Below are 18428 nucleotides of genomic sequence, written 5' to 3' on the forward strand. Positions count from 1 at the left end.
AGCTATGGCTTATGCCTTAGTGAGCTGCTAAACATTTCTGGAGATATGAGCCAAATTACGTCAATGAGTCAAAAAAAAAAAAACTGTCTCACAGCAGGGCTTGTCTTTGAATGAAAGTAGGTTGAGTCAGTGATGCCTATCTGTCATGTAAGTATGACAACATAACTGTTACTACACGGTTCAGAGAAATGGACTCGGACGTTCGTGGCCAAGTAGAGAAATATTGACTATGTCTACAAATAGACCCCAAAGCTCCATAGAAGCAGAAATGACAAGCCTAGTTAAAAAGTGTCTATATTCAGTCAGTTACCACTGAAAGTTTATGTGTTACTGGTTTTTGAATTGTGCTCTTGAGTGTGAAAGGCAAGCACTTAATATACTTTTTTTTATTGACAAAGCCTGACAGTAAAAGTAAATACATCACTGGTTAAACTTGAGTTAATTTGGGCCGGCTGAGATGCATTTCCTATTTTTCTGTTTAAAAGAGAGGGAGAGAATGCGAGAAAGAGAGTTGTCGCAGTATGTTTCTGTGCACATCTATTATGCCTGTTCAGGATTTCTTGCAAAGGAGAAATCCTGGAACAAGGTCCTCCTGGAACAATGTCCTTGATTCCTTGATTCCTGTGTCTAAAACAGAAGATCCGACATACTGAACTCTGGTCTAGTCCAGGGTCTTCAACTTTTTCAGGCCAAGGACCCCCTAGCTGAGAGAGAGATAAAGCAGGGACCCCCTCTATATTGTATAAAATTGTGTTTCAGATTATTATTATTTTTTTACTTAGTCTGCCCTTTTTTCCCTCTACACCTATAGCCTCTTTGCCAAAAATAGCCGATCTACAAGCTCACAACGCCTCGCAGCGCGAGGCGTTGTGAGCTTGTAGATCTGCTATTTTTGGCTAAAGTTCTCCTCAGAAAAGGGGATGTTAGGGTTCAAGTGGTTAAGGTAAAGAAAAGAAATATCACACAAAGATTTGGCGGACCCCCTGTAGTAGCTCTGAGGACCCGCTAGGGGTCCCGGACCCCCTGTTGAAGACCCCTGGTTGAGTTGTCAATCTAAAATGCCATCAGTAAGTGTAAAGAAGATACTTGCGTTTTTACAAGTTTCACGAGTTTGGGCTATTAATTAATTATCGGCTGATTTGGCTCTTATAGTTGCATATAGAGTCCCCTTTTTGTCTATTTTCTCCCTGTCGTGTTTTCCTGGGGAATGTAAACACTGAGGAGGAAATTGGGGACTTTGGGCAAGCGTAATTCAGACAGAATAAATAATGAGTAAGGAGGAGGCTGGGAAAGGCACATTATAGAGAATTTGCCTATAGCATGATAGTCCAGGCATGACACTGCGATATTGATAAAGGTCTAAAGGCTCGGCCAAATTCCTTGCAAAGGAAGGAAGGATGGGTTATAGAAAGGTGATTTCATTAAGGGTTGCTTCCGCCAGCATCAGCCTGGTGTCAGCCTGGTGGAATAGACTCTGTGGCTCCACAGCAACCTTCCTTCAGATCCCACCATCATCAGGCAAAAAAAATGGGTAGTTTTAGCCAGGGAACTAATCATAGACAGAAGAAGATATAGGCCTACATTGTTGGTCTGTCTTGCATGTAACTAGAAACAATGTTGTCCACACATACTTTTCATGTTGTTTGTTTTGTTTGCCTGTAATATGGGGAAAAACATGTTTTTTATTTGAGGAATGATGCTTATTTTATACAATAGGTAATAGTGGCCCACTTCACCTCAAAATTACAGCCCAAATGAATAAATAAATTCATTTTATATTAATGAATTCTGTGACCTGACAGTGTACATTCTTCTTTAATATCAGTTAAAGAGTTTAGACGGGACAAATAACCCATACACTATGTTGCCGAAATATTGATTATACTGTATCAACAACACTGTGTTTTGCAACACTGTGTCACTTGCATACAGAGACTATACAATACAGCAGAAAACCCTGACTGTAGTGTACAGGGCTGTCCCTGTGCTTCCAAACTGTGGCACAACATGTATTGTTGCTGTATTTTCTCCTGTTCTGTTCTCAGTACAAATAGAATTAGTTCTGACCTGATAGCCAAATCATTGTTTAAAGCAAACAAAACACTTATGTTTCTGACATTAATACTAACTGAAAATTATTTGTAATTGGCCGTGGACCCCCCCCCCCCCCCCCCCATCTCAAAATATTTAGTTCCAGGGACCCCCAGAAGCAAAGAGTCAGCTTTGAGCTTGTTTATCTGCTATTTGTTTTTATTGCCAAAGTATAAAATGACACAGACGCTTTCCCGGTCTTAATGGGTTAATTGTCATTAAATGACATACTTAACTCAGTGAAAAATATATCAACCAACAGTTGGTTGGTTGACCTTGATATGAACAGGACGATAAAATGGGAAACAGTGCTATTTATTCATGTACTGCTTATCAGTTAATTCCCGATGACATTGGTGTACAGTGTGAAGGAGAACAGGAGTGGAGAGTTATAGTTAGTTTTTGGTCAGGGGCCAATGTGAATTAATATGGTTCCTTGGATGGATGTAGTGTGACAACGAGCTCTATACCACTCAGCATCTATCAGATTTTAAGGGAACCCAAGTAAGGGACAGTTGTCGCAAGTGTGATCTGAGGTTACAACACAGTAAGATATTTTTATTGGCCTTTTATGACGGGAATAATTTAGTCTGCAGCTAGCTCGGGACATAAGATTCAAGAAGTTTTGTTTGTTACTGATGTTGGGACTTGGCCCGCAGATTGTGCTGCATACTGTATAACGAAGGAAAATGAAAAAGAATGACAATAAAAAGAGAATATATACAGTTATAGGACTTTACCCTAATACTGAGGGACTTGTCTTAGGCAGGCACAATCATTTATCATAACTAGCAGCATTTCCTTATGCAGACAGTTTCTGATACATAACCGATGAAAACAGCAATTTGTTCACCCAAATGTGCAAAGTGACCATGTGCAGATCAGATGTACAAAGCAGCAGGATCAATAAAATGTGTCACACAAACACACACACACACACACACACACACACACACACACACACACACACACACACACACACACACACACACACACACACACACATATACATAAGGAGAAACCAAGCACAAAAGTGCCGTTTAATGTTTTTGTAGACTAAAACAAAGTATTCTATATCTTCTTATTCTCCTCTATATTGAAATTGATATCTATGCCCAGCAAGCATGGACAGCCACTTGTCTGTCAGTGTGTAGTGCATTACGTGGTTTATTGTAGATGTGCACAAGACTACATCGCTGTAAATACAAATAGCAAAGGACCCTGCTTTCACCTATTTGTTTCATATAGGCTATCGTATGTCTTGCTGACATCTGAGTTTGTAGATTAACTGTAAGCTTTTATAATCCCCCCACTGACTGACTGTATTTAGTTGATTGTGCTGAAAAACTTGTTAAGACCTTCCTTAACAAGTTGGCATTGATGGAATACCGTTTAATCTCTAATTTATCTGACTTGTTCTGGACAAGCCTAAATTGAGAAAATAATACAGTTGCGATGTCGCATAGATAATTGAAAAAGAAGGTCTTTCTCTCTCTCTCACTCATGCACACTCACAGACAGCACTTAATGTTTATCTTTCAACTCTCACTTGCTGTACAATGTTCTATTATATTGGTGTTTCAAATATTGAATACATTTTTGTTCTTTTTGTGTGTGTCAGTTTTTGCTTTGATTTTAGGCAGAGTAGAGTCAGTGTTTCCCCTATATGCATTAAGCAGTGGCGGGCCGCCACCCCTTAAATCTGGCCGCCACAGTATGATTTTTCAACAAAAAAATAATAATAAAAAAAAAAAAACATTTTTAATCATGGACATATCCGTGATTGGCAGGTAATGTGTTAAGTAAGAAGTGTGAGTACTTCCTCCACCACTGTCTTTTTTGTAATGTATGACAGTTTGTCTTAGTAGGTCTAATAAAAGTATATTTTCCTAAATCTGGAGACAATTCATATGTAAACTATACAGATATTTTCCTGCTCATTACTGTGCACATGTACTATATAAGTCTTCATGTTTGAGCACACATATGCATTTTGAGAACCCAAAAATGAATAACGCGCATCCTCCCCCACACCTTCAGCTTCTGGCTAGGGGAAACACTGAGAGTAGAGAGAGAGGAACCTGAAGGCATGAGAAAGGGGAAGGACGTGATGCCACACCTAGGTCTCCAGTGAGAATAGACCTGGGGATGTGTTGCACTCATGTGGTTTGACACACTTATCTGATCACTGACACCTTCCCAGCACCCCCAAAAGAAAGACACACAGGCTGTTTAAAAACAATTCAATAGCCTGCGTGTTTTAGAATTATTGTTGAGAAGCTGGTTTAGACATGAAAAGCAGCTAGTGTTGAGGTGTTTTCAACAGGGGTTCAGCAAGTCTCCTCTGCTTCACTTTGATACTTATTTGCTAGAACTGCACGATGCTATTGATGATTTCGTTGCTACAATTCTGAGGAACAAAACCGAATAAGGTTACTCCTCTCGTACATAAAATGTAACAACATAAATCTTGAGTCTTTGGAAGCATACTGGACTCTGTGGCCAAGGGACTTCACTGGGATGTTAGGAGGTTAATTAACATTAAGAGAAGAGAGTGCATAAACATTACAGTGGCCATGTTAGAGGTCCTTACAGAGTAAGAGTGTTTAGGCTTAATTTCCCAACCCAGTCTTAAGGTCATTACACACCGGCGAATATACGCAATCTGCTATTTTTGAAAAATTGTCACAATTTGTGCAAATCTTTGAATATATATATACTGTATTTGAAAGCGAACATTTGTTAAATATTTTGTTCCAGGGACCCCCCCCCCAGAAGCGAAGATTTTGAGTTACAAATGTTTGCTTAAAAAAATGAATATTCAAAGATTTGCACAAATGTTCTTTTTTTTTTCAAAAATAGCAGATCTACAAGCTCGTAGCACGGCACTCGGTGCCGTGCTACGAGCTTGTATATCTGCTGTTTTTGAATAGCCAAAGAAATCTAAACTGACAGAGATGCTTTCCTGGATTGATGGGTTAAAGAAAGGTGTGTGTGTGGTGGTGGTGTGTATGGTGCATCTTGTTTTTTACAAGAGCACGATGTTGTGAAAACAGCAGCAGAGAAAGGCAGATCTGATACTAATGGTTTACATGTGTTGTTCATGAGCTGAGCTGGCTCTGTGTGTTCACTGTGTTGTGAGAGTGACGTGGCTAGGCTACATCCTCACGCTTGTGTGTGTGTGTGTGTGTGTGTGTGTGTGTGTGTGTGTGTGTGTGTGGTGTGGGTGTGTCAGAGACCAGGATCAAATAGCACGTTTACATAATTCTCCAGCAGTTGCCATACTGTATGTAAACCTGCTTGCAACAGTCACAGATGGATGTTGGATTCCCTCTTCTGTTGTCTGAATTCATTGTTCTGATGAACACCCCCCAAAAAAACACTAAATGCAGAGAGGGATGCAGTTTTTTTCCTCCTATACATCTGCACTATCGTGATGTAACGGCTGTTTTTCTGTCTCTTGCACTCTCTCTCTCACCCCTAAACTGAATCTCCTCTGCACTCTAAGAAACTAAATTGTTTTTACAAGTGGAAAAATAACTTAACGACAAAAGACATTATTGTAGCAAATCCGAAAAAGGTGTTAAGGCTTTACTCTCGATTATCCCCAGAAGTAATGTTTGGTGTGCTGCATTGAAGATGTTTCTGGGGTGTATAGTGTAGGTTCTCCATAGTGTCATTAACAGTAGTGTGTTGAAACCTTTGCCATGATAACAGTACATCTCTGCTTCATATCCTGCCATGTTGTTTACAGTGTGTCCTTTATCAATACCATCATACACCCACGGCCAATATCGACTTTTCTGTTATTTCAAAAGAATTGCTGATGTGTATCATTCTCCACTGTCTTCAGTACATTCAGGCATGGTAGAAGTGAAGCTAGTAGCGTTGCCATATAAGGCTCTTCTTGTAATGAGCCGGGAATCTTATCTAAATGAATCTGTTGCCGCAGATTAGTTTATTATCAAGTTTATTCACACCACCTGTCACATAGGTATTCTGGGTTAAAGAAGAGGCAGGAAACGGAGGCATTATCTGCAGAGCTCTTGTTTGTTTTGAGTTTTTTCCCCATTATCAGACACGATCTGAAATAACTTAACCCTTTAAAACCGGGAAAGCATCTTTGTCATTTTAGATTTGAACCACTTTAACCATTATTTTATACTTTGGCTATTCAAAAATAGCTGATTTATTTTTTTAAGTGAAATCTTTTAACTCAAATATTTGCCTCTGGTGGTCCCTGGAACAACATATTTTGAAATGGGGGTCCATACCCAAATACATGAAACAGTTTGAGCACCACTGATATATAGTAACACATGTTTTTCAGAAAACTGTTGAGATTTAGAAGACATTTGTAGAATCAGCCTCAGGTCTTAGAGGGTAAAATGAGCAGAACACGATGAGTTTATTATAATTCAAAACTTGACCAACTGCTTGACATCTTCCCTTTCTGTCCCTCCTTCTTCCCACAGGGTTTTGACCCTCCCCACCAGAGTGAGACCAGGACGGTGTACGTGGCTAACCGTTTCCCCCAGCATGGCCACTACGTACCGCAACGCTTTGCTGACAACAGAATCATCTCATCTAAGGTAACCATCTAATGCAGGGGTCTTCAACAGGGGGTCCCGGACCCCTAGGGGGTCCTCAGAGTTACTACAGGGGGTCTGCCAAATCTTTGTGTGATATGATTTTATTTTTACATTAACCACTTGAACCCTAGCATCCCTTTTCTGAGGAGAACTTTAGCCAAAAATAGCAGATCTACAAGAGTTATAGGTGTAGAGGGAAAAAAGAGCAGCAAAGGTTGATCTGAAACACAAGATGACAGTGAAGTGACAATTTAAGGACTTTTAATACCTTTTTAATTTAATGCCTCCAAATTGTAGTAGCCTGGCTCGCACATCGAAGACAGTAGACAGTAGAGCGTGTAGACGTTCATTATCCGTCTGTCATCCAACCTCATAGGCTATATACTATTATTCCAACGACAAAATGAAGTCCTTTTCATAACTGTCGCGGTATATGGCGTTCCAAAGCTCAAGTATCCTCCTTGTACTACACACACACACACACACACACACACACACACACTCACACTCACACTCACACTCACACTCACACTCACACTCACACGCAGATGTCGATGTCGATTAACATTTCAATGCCAGTCACACCTCACAGCGTTTGGTTTATAGGCATAAAAATGGGGTTTAATGATTACATTTACACTGTTGAGTGAAAAATGGATATCCTATATATGATATACACTGAGGATTGGAACAAGTCAAATGCCACTTACATCTCACAGGTACACTACGCTTCATTTGGCTTTGAGGCAGATAGCGAAATGTAATAACTCGGAACAAATGTGTGTCTCTGCTGTCTGGGGGGGAAAATATGCCCTGAAACCTGCAGTGGCAAGCAATCCACGTGGTGAAATACCAGCAGTTCTGTCTCGTTGACTTTGAAGAAGAAGAAAAATTATTTGCTTAAGTTACACAGATTAAAGTGAAATTTATGGCTGCTGTCTGAAGCCGGAGACGGAGACAGACTGTCCAAGTACTCCCGCATACTGTACGTCACATACTATTACTTGGACACGTGAACACTGAGGATTTGACAGGATAGCGTTGTGCGCTACTGAGGCAAACTATGGGCCAAACAACAAATCCAAATGTATAATGAACAATGAAAAGTACCCGGTCCAAAGGCTACAGGTATGATCGATTTTTAGGCCAAATGTGGCGGGAATCGGACAGGTGGTCTGAACATAGAACATAGTTGCAACATAGCAGAGAAAACGATAATATACCAAACTCCACCCGCCCCTTTAAGGCGATTGTATTATCCTATTACAATAGAGAGTCGCACGCATGCGTGGCTGTATGTGTGGTCCGAATTTCTTGTTAGAGATATAAGAAAGGGGCAAAAAAAGAGGCCGCTGCTTTTTTCATAATATGTATCTGTGGAACCAAGTCAAACAACATTTAATGCCTCAACTACAATTCCAAATGCTTGTCAGGGTGGGGGGGTCCTCAGTTCAAATATGATTATTTTGGGGGGGTTCCCAGTTACAATATGATAATGTTGGGGGGTCACTGCCTGAAAAACCTCTGGTCTAATGTTCTAGCACAGTGTTTATCAACCGCGGTAGATGGTACACTTTTGTACCGCGGATACTTGCGAGGTGTACCGTGAGCTTTGAAGAAAGTGTGAAACCACCCCCTCGAGAACAATAGCGCGTCCGTCAATCGATACGGCCATCATCCGTTTCACACACAGCCACGGCCGAGTCCATTCAATGTAGGGACCATCACCCACAGGAATGCAAATATGTTGTCCTGTGCACTGCTGCCAGGGTTGCCTGCAGCCTGTGTGTGTGTGTGTGTGTGTGTGTGTGTGTGTGTGTGTGTGTGTGTGTGTGTGTGTGTGTGTGTGTGTGTGTGTGTGTGTGTGTGTGTGTGTGTGTGTGTGTGTGTGTGTGTGTGTGTGTGTGTGTGTGTGTGTGTGTGTGTGTGTGCGTGAATCCAGCAAACAGCCCAAATAAAGTAGATAGGGACAACACTTATTGTCGAGGTAAGCACAACATTTTAGATCCATTTTAGAGAGTTTAGGCTGTGTGTCCACAGGGCAAGGAGAAGTCATTTAGAATTGTTGTCCAGTGACAACAATGGACTGGGGATGGGTATAACGGATAGTTTTGCAACCGGTTAGACGACATCCTTACCCGGTTAATAGTAAAGGCTGAAATACAGTCATGACCCACATTCCCGACGCAAAATGAAAGTTGCATGTGTACACACTACACAGAATTAACATTTATCAGAATGGTATTTATTTAGACTCTTAAACACTCAACATGTCATAAAATGTCATAAACCTAATAAATAATAGTAATAATAATAAAACAATAGTAATATAATAAAATAATAGCCAGAGTTTTGTCATAATCTGTGCAGCTTGTAAAATGTGGTAGCCTACACAGTTGGACATCGGTGAAGACGTTGACATTAACTAAACTAAATCAGATTTCCAGTGGAATCAAGCAACCCAGACTACTGGTTGCTTGTAGGAAGGTTAACATGTCAACGTGTGCTGGACTGGTGTCAGTCGCAGGGGCGTCAATTGGGTATGGCAAGGTAGAGCAGGTGCCATACCTTGGCTAAAAAAATAAAATAAAAAAATAAATCATGAATAGTAGCCTAATGCAGATGTAAGACCATTGTGTTTGCTGCGCGCCCAGGATAGAGTGTCCCTTATTTCAATCTCTGGGAGTTGGCAACCCTAACCTTGCCATACCTTAGCTTTTACTGAACGGATGCCACTGGTCAATCGTTTAACAGAATCAATTACAGTAATGCCATACCTCGCTATTTGGAGAGAATTAAAAGAAAGAGGCCTGTTGGTGTTCAACTTCACCAATTAATTTTTTTTAAGGTTGATAAGAAAGACATAAGGGAAATGCACCTATTTAGTTGAAGCATTCAGAGCTTTCCTTCAGCATGTATGTCATTTCTGCAAGTGTGGCCGCAATTTGGCGAAGTGTTTTGCAGGACACCACCTCCTTCACCTCCTTCAACAGTGAAGCAGAGGCTGAGGGGCTATCAGCAGTGTTATAAGGATGTTATGAAGCTCTAATAACAATTATCCAACTTGTAATGGGCTAAGTTAACCACATGGACGCCATTACAAATACAATTCATAGTCTTACCACCATGATGAAGATGCAACCTGTCAATTTCCGATGCCGGCAGGACACCAGATAGAATAGTTAGGCTGGTTAAATGCAAAGCACATGCAGTATTTGCCCTCAGCGATCAATCAAGCTGGAACTGGACACTGGAACACCGCCATATCAGTTGGCGGCGTTCCAGTGTCCTGCCCTCCTCCCGTGGCTGATAAACTCTGACTCATATCAAACCAATTTTTTTTATAAACTTTTTTTTATGTTTTCGTCCCTGTTTGGTCTGTCTGTATATCCGTCCGTCTGTATACAGCTAATCTTGGACTGATCGGCTTGAAACTTTGCATGCTCACGCCCAATAAGCCAAGAAGAACCTCCAAACAATATCAATGCCAATTGCCAGTTTACAAATTAGTAAATGAGTAATTTGATACACCTGTGGTACGCACAAATCAAAGGCTGTGCCTTGCGTTTCCTGAATCTGACGTTGGTCCTTTCTTAAGGGCAGAAATACACTAAATGTAGAAATGTAAGAAAATATTTGTCAATGAAGCCCGCAATGCTAGACTAACTGATCAATAGATCAATAGTAGAGTAGATACTAGTACTGTATATACTGTAGATTGATCCCTGTATGTAAAATCCTTTCTAACATGCACAGGGTCAGGAGTTAGGATAGGCATTTTAACTGACAGGGAGGTTAAACATTACTGATTTAAAAATGCAATACTTTTAAACATTACATTATTTAGGTCAATGATAATCCACATTTGCCTACATACAATAAGTTCAGTAGAAATGTTGGCTTAGCAGTGTATAATTCATTTTATAGATCGTATAGCACATACTGTGCATGATCGATGTTGTGGGTGTGCAGTAATGTTTTCTCCTCGGTGTTAATTTATCTACTTGTAACTCAGATTGTTGTACGCTCTGAGTAAAATTGAACGCTGAGGATTTGACTGTGCAATCTGATCCTATTAGTGAGCTCAGAGCAGGCTTTTGGTTAGGCTTGGTTGGATGAGTGTTCAGCTGGACTCTGGAAGAGACGGCGCTAAATGTCAGGCCAAATTAATTAGTAGTTCAGCAGGTGTCTACTCAGCCTCCTACTGCTGTGGCTTGCTCAAGCATTGAGTCTGAGCAGCAGGAATGTGTGATTAACAATAAGAGAGGTCAACGGAATGCTGATGGGGCCATCTGATATTTCGTCACTGTCGGGTGGAAACCTTGTATGTCCAAAACCATTCCTTTTATATTATTTTAAAAACATTTTTAAATGGTAAAAAAAAAAATATATATATAAATATCTACAAGCCGATACTGCGTCGCATTGCAACGTGATGTGAGCTTGTAGATTTGCTATTTTCACTAGTTTTGTGTGACACTTGAAAGATGAACTAGGGCACTAATTTACAAAAAAAGGGGTTTCTGCCCAACAGCGATGATTTATGACATTAGATGGTTATGTTTTTAAGAAGTGTATAAATTGTATTTTATGTTTATGCAAGAACACACATAAATAGTATTTATGTGTGTTAATTGTTTAGTTATCTATCTATACAGTATACATGTATTTATTAAATACATGTATATAGGTAGATAACTAAACAATTAACCAAATACTTGTGCATGTATGTTCTATATCACTGAATCCATCTAGTTTTTTTTCTTTACTAACAATGCAGACTGTCGTACACATATCATGCAGTTTACATGAAAGACAGAAAAGGGAAAATGACGTGTTAAGAATGTGTTGGAAATGGCCACTATGTAACTGGAAAATGCAAAACGACTGGTCCGTACAGAATGTTAACTAACAACAGTCAAATTAACCCATTGAGACCTGAAGCCGATTCTACATGTCTCCTAAATCTCAACAGTATTCTGAAAAAAACTATGTTTCTATATCAGTGGTGCTCAATCTTTTTCATGTCAAGGACCCCCACAAATTATATATGTATTTGGCCGCAGACCCCATCAAAATATGTTGTTCCAGGGACCCCCCAGAAGCAAAGATTTGAGTTAAAAATGTTTGCTTTAAAAATATATATATTCAAAGATTTGCACACATTTTCACGATTTTTCAAAAATAGCAGATCTACAAGCTCGTAGCGCGGCACTCGGTGCCGCGCTATGAGCTTGTATATCTGCTATTTTTTAATAGCCCAATGTGTAAAATAATGCTTTTTAGCTCAAATCTAAAAATGACACAGTTCCAGGTCTTAATGGGTTAAGAATATGTTGGAAATGGCCACTATGTAACTGGAAAAGGCAAAACGACTGGTCAGTACAGAATGTTAACTAACAACAGTCAAATTAATAGATTACATGTTCTACACATTTGTAATCATTATCTGGTATGGATTTCTTTTTTAATTTTTCTTCAGGGAAGCTGAGTAAAATGGATGGATCTCTTGTGAGGAATATCCTCCGAGCCATTAGTCAGTGATGAGACCCCAGGGAATCTGTAGGCTTTGTAGAGAATCATTTAGCATCGTCGGAGAATAAAGTGGGAGCAGAATATGGGTTTTAACTGTTATGCTAATCTGCTGGTTACTGTCATGGTTCACACACACACACACACACACACACACACACACACACACACACACACACACACACACACACACACACACACACACACACACACACACACACACACATACTGTAGCTAACTCTGTTGGTTTAACACTCTCTCTCTCTCTCTCTCTCTCTCTCTCTCAGTACACCATTTGGAACTTTGTGCCCAAGAATCTGTTTGAGCAGTTCAGGAGGATAGCCAACTTCTATTTCCTTGTGATCTTCCTCGTACAGGTAAGAGAAGCACGCACGCACGCACGCACGCACGCACGCACGCACACACACGTGCTTCCAAGCACAGCAGTACGCTACTCTCCTGGCTCACAGGGATCAGTCATTCATGGCCTCGTGTGTGTGTGTGTGTGTGTGTGTGTGTGTGTGTGTCTTTCACGATTACAAATGTAAGTTGACGATAAATTGTGTGTTTGGCATTGAACATTGGAACATAATGAAGTCTTTTACGCTTCGTAATCAAAAATTGCACAGGGCAGATATGACAAATAACTGAAATATACAAAGAAATTGACATATTTAGTAATTTTTATACATGTAAAAAAATAGCAGAAATAGCTGATCTACAAGCTTACGACGCGTTGTAAGCTTGTAGATCTGCTATTTCTGCTTTTTTAAATATTTGGAAATCTTTCAACATGGAAACGATTATGTAATAATTGTGTGTGTGTGTGTGTGTCACTGACTTAAAAAGGAATGAGAGGGATATATCTCTGTGTTCAAGTAAATACTCAAACACATTAAGTGACTTACCCGCCCATCATGCATGACTAAGAACCAACTCTAGGAGTTGAGCCTTCAGCATGCATCAGTCCACCTGGGATAAAAATAAAATCATTTTCTGTCAAATTTTTTTGGCTGCCCTTCATTTGTGCTGGCCTATCGGCTTGACCCCTGTCTTGCTCATAGAATATATTGGTAAATGAAAATGCGCAGGCTACGTCATTGCAGTCGTTACTGTGATGCGCCTGATTTATCATGCACCGCAGCACCATGCATTGTGAGCTTGGCGAACAGTTGCACCGGCTGTCGTACAAACTCTTATTTCACCCGCAGCTTCCCCGTGCTCTGGCACAGCCCTGGCTAGGCAACCAGACCTGGCAGAGTTCTGCGATCCGAAGAGTGCATTTTTCTAGTTATTTATGTGCAACATGTCTTACACAATAGGGCCTCTTCCTTACTTCCTTCACAGTTGTTACCAATGACACTAATAGGCTCTGTTCTCTAAACTCTCTAAAGAAAAACATCAAATGTACATTTGTACACTCTCAGAGTTATGATGGTTCCTAAATGTTTCAGAACCACTGTGCTACACTAAATGGAACAAAGCCTTCATTAGAATTATTGGTAACAGCTGTGAAGGAAGTAAGGAAGGGGCCCAATTTCTTTCCAATATGGCTGCTGTGCATAGAGCCTATTGTTCGTTTAGATCAGTGGTTCTCAAACTTTTTCATGTCAACGACCCCCAAAATGATATGTATTTGGCCGTGGACCCCCATCTCAAATATTTTGTTCCAGGGACCCCCCAGAAGCAAAGATCTGAGTTACAAATGTTCGCTTAAAAATATATATATATTCAAAGATTCGCAAAAAAAAAATAGCAGATCTACAAGTTCTATGAACTTGTAGTTTTTCAATAGCCAAAGTATAAAAGGTTAAACCTATTGTGATGCTATATTAACACATTTTGCTGGGGACCCCCTGGAACCCCCTCAAGACCCCTGGGGGTCCCCAGACACCACTTTGAGAACCAATGGTTTAGATATTCCAGTGATGTCGCTTGATTTCATCCGCGCAAATGTAAAACCCTTTGTGCTTGCACCTGCTACATCATGACATGTTTTGCACTGTGTGGTCTGACCTTTTAGAGGAGGTGTGAGAAGTGAATAATAAACCGTCCAAACACTGATGCACACTTTTGAGGTTTTCCTTGTTTGACACTGTCTGCTACAATGCTGTCCTGTTGTTAGCTCGCTCAATCTTTTACTCGTATCTCTGCAGCCCAACAGGCTCTATGCACAGCAACCATATTGGAAGGAAATTAGGCCTCTTCCTTACTTCCTTTCACAGGTGTTACCAATGATACTAATGAAGGCTCTGTTCCATTTTGTGTAGCACAGTGGTTCTCACACTTTTAAATTTCAAGGAGCCCCGTAACTCTGAGTGTACCAATGGAACCAAATGGACCCGTAATTGTACACTCTCAGAGTTATGCACCCTTAAGGGGCCATTTGGAAACAAGGGACCCCACTTTGAGACCCACTGGTGTAGCATAGAGTTTCCAGTGAGCCAACATGTACAATATCAGCACCCTGACTCTGTTTGACCAGAATGGAACAGAGCCTTCATTAGTATCATTGGCAACACCAGTGCTTCGGCGACATACATACTGTCATGTGACCCCTCACTGACAAAGGGTGCGTTCGGAAATTGCGCACCGGAGCGTGCTTGCCTATTAGTTTGTATTGGCCAGTGCGCTCAGTGGTGTATTTCCGACCGCACCCAAAGACATCAAGCAGACCCTTTTAGAGGTTTGACGATGGGTCATGCACCGAGTGCCGCACTATAAGCTTGTAGATCTGCTATTTTTGAAAAATCGTGAAATGTGTGCAAAACTTTGAATATATATGTTTTTTGTAACTCAAATCTTTGCTTCCGGGGGGTCCCTGGAACAAAATATTTTGAGACGGGCGTCCACGGCCAAATACATATGTTGGGGGTCCTTGACATGGAAAAGTTTGAGAACCACTGGAATTGAGGGTTTATGTGGTTAAGTGTTGTGGAACAGTGAATGGATGAGTGAAACGAAAAGGAAAAACGCTGACACGGTGACGATGCTAGTTTACTACTAGGCTTCTTGTTGTGATGAATCAATAGCTTTGGCTGTGCTGTGTTCACAGAAACCTCAGCTGGGTTTGGCGTCTGGTTGCTATTTCATAATAATGACACTTTTGTCACCCAACCATAACTTGCTGGTTCTCTCTCTCATTCATTCTGAATCCCTCGCTTGCTCTGTCTATACTTCCCGTTTGCATTAATTTATGTCTTTCTATTCCTTTGTCTCTAGTTGATGATAGACACCCCTACTTCCCCAGTCACCAGCGGCCTGCCTCTCTTCTTTGTCATCACAGTAACTGCCATCAAACAGGTGAACACACACACACACACACACACACACACACACACACACACACACACACACACACACACACACACACACACACACACACACACACACACACACACACACACACACACACACACACACACACACACACACACACACACACACACACACACACACACACACACACACTTAACTTCCCTTCTCTTTGCAAAATATGGAACTACAGTTTAATGTAAACCGCTCTGTTATTAAATACAGTGGTTGTCAGTGTACTTTTAATAACAACTGCCACCGCCTGCAGTATTATGCTCATTACCATATTGTTATTCTGGAGATTCTACTAGAGTACTTTATCATTCTTAAACCTTATTATTTTAAACTTGTATATGAACGTCCAACATTGTAGCATTTTCTACTGTACAGGATGGAAAGTAAGGAAATGCATCCAATCACAAGACCCCTTTAAGCCTGATAGAGGGGCTTCAAGATGTCAAATTCAACATAAATGAGAGGTTTTTACAGTGCAATATTTAAGGCAGTGGTTTTCAACCCTTTTCATACCAAGGTCCATTATTTATTCACCATGTGAGCCACGTAACCACCATTTGATGAGATTTAGACTCTCAGACCCAAGAAATATTTTGTTATCGTTGGATAAGATTGTGTCCACAATTCCATGCTGTATTGGTGTTGGTACCAATAGGAGAGATAACAGGCAAATATTGATCAAAATAACAATTCTTTAATTAAGTAATCCAGATGTTTAACAATAATATAACTCTTGAGAGTGTAAAATGAAAGCAAATGGACCCGTAAGGGTCCATTTGCTTTCATTTTACACTCTCAAGAGTTAGATCTATAAGGGTCCAGTTGTTTACCAACTCCCATCATTTAGCTGGGGACCACCTGGAACCCCCTCAAGGACCACTGGTGGTCCCCGGACCACTGGTTGAGAACCAATGGGTTAAGGTAAACTATGTGATCTTTCCTCCTCTTTCTGCTCTGCTGAGCCTTTCGGTTCGACTGGAATGACTGTCAGGCTGCTGTCGGCTGATCAGTCATTGGGTGACTTTCATTTAAGGGCTTTGAGGATTGGCTGACACATCTGTCAGTCACTGTGGTTGTCTGGTGGTCATTGGCTGATTTTCTCTCCTAGGGCTATGAGGATTGGCTGAGACACAAGGCGGACAACGAGGTGAACGGCGCTCCAGTGTTTGTGGTTCGCAGTGGAGGTCTGGTCCAAACCAAATCCAAGAACATCAGGGTAAGATGGGCTGGAGCATTAAAGCGAGTTTTAAAGCGAACATTTTTAACTCCGATCTGTTCTTCTGGGGGTACCTGGAACAACATACTTTGAGATGGGGGTCCGCGGCCAAATACATATAATTTTGGGGGTCCTTGACATGGAACAGTTGGAGCGCCACTGATATAGCAGCATACTGTTAGGATTTAGAAAACATTTTTAGATATGTATTTGGCCGCGGACCCCCATCTCAAGATATTGTGTCCCAGGGACCCCCCAGAAGCAAAGATTTGAGTTACAAATGTTCGGTTTAAAAAATATATATATTCAAAGATTTGTACACATTTTCCACGATTTTTCAAAAATAGCAGATCTACAAGGTCATAGGTGCCGCACTATGAGCTTGCAGATCTGCTATTTTTGAATAGCCAAAGAAATCTTAAAATGACAAAGATCCGTTCCCGGTCTTAATGGATTAAAGGAGTGAAGCAGAATTAGGGATTAAACCTGCCCATGCCCACTACCACTTAAAGCACTGATTCTCAACATGTGGGGTATTGTAAGTGGGCCCCAAATAATTGGCAAAACACTAAGATTTTAATGATAATATAAAATAATTCATTTTATGTTTTCTTTAAAACCTTGAAATGTTGTTTTAGTTGTGATAAATAGGAGGTGAAAGTAGACCCAGAACACAAAATTGATTGATTTCATTAAATTGCTCTGAAAATGCACACATCCCACCCATTTGACCAGATGGGTGGGCCACAAAGTCTTTTGAGATTTTCATGTGGGCCCTGATCCAGAAAAGCTTGAGAACCACTGACTTAAAGACCAATTACCAGTGTCCACAGCTATAGCTACTGTACATCCAGATGTTACATTCCAAGCGTTAGTGTGATTTCCATATGGCTTTTCTAGCTTTACTAGGTTTTGACCTGGTCTGAGGTATGGAGCATGATCATGTGAATAATCACATCAAATGGATCATGTATCTGTGTGTGTTTTTAACCCATTGAGACCTGAAGCTGATTCTACATGTCTCCTAAATCCCAACAGTGTTCTGAAAAACCTATGTTTCTATATCAGTGGTGTTCAATCTTTTTCATGTCAAGGACCCCCGAAATTATATTTATTTGGCTGCGGACCCCCATCAAAATATCTTGTTCCAGGGACCCCCCAGAAGCAAAGATTTGAGTTAAAAATGTTCGCTTTAAAAATATATATATTCAAAGATTTGCACACATTTTCACGATTTTTCAAAAATAGCAGATCTACAAGCTCATAGCGCGGCACTCGGTGCCGCGCTATGAGCTTGTATATCTGCTATTTTTGAATAGCATAAGTGTAAAATAATGCTTTTTAGCTCAAATCTAAAAATGACACAGATCCAGGTCTTAATGGGTTAAACACAATGACACATGGTTTTGTGTGGATGTGTGTGTGTGTGTGTGTGTGTGTGTGTCTCCAGGTGGGGGATATAGTGCGTGTGGCTAAAGATGAGACGTTCCCAGCTGACCTGGCGTTGCTGTCCTCAGACCGTCCAGATGGAACCTGTCACATCACTACTACCAGCCTGGATGGAGAGACCAACCTCAAGGTGTGTGTTTGGCTGTCTTTATAGAACAGTGGTCCCAGGGAGGGGGTCCCCCACATGATTTTGGGGCGTGTCCCCAGATGACAGTGAA

At 40.8% G+C, this 18428-nt stretch overlaps 1 protein-coding gene across 1 annotated transcript in view; it reads left to right on the forward strand.

The window, feature by feature from the left end:
* The window catches only part of atp11b (ATPase phospholipid transporting 11B), a 96866-nt gene that overhangs the window by 2013 nt on the left and 76425 nt on the right, over positions 1-18428 (forward strand). Inside the window, exons 2-6 of the mRNA XM_084066603.1 lie at positions 6567-6683; positions 12503-12592; positions 15438-15518; positions 16654-16761; positions 18212-18340. Of these exons, the coding sequence (XP_083922729.1) occupies positions 6567-6683; positions 12503-12592; positions 15438-15518; positions 16654-16761; positions 18212-18340 (525 nt within the window). The remainder of the gene's footprint in view (positions 1-6566; positions 6684-12502; positions 12593-15437; positions 15519-16653; positions 16762-18211; positions 18341-18428) is intronic.

This window comes from Gymnoscopelus microlampas (assembly GCF_963454915.1).
Source record: "Gymnoscopelus microlampas genome assembly, chromosome: 9".
NCBI lineage: Eukaryota > Metazoa > Chordata > Actinopteri > Myctophiformes > Myctophidae > Gymnoscopelus > Gymnoscopelus microlampas.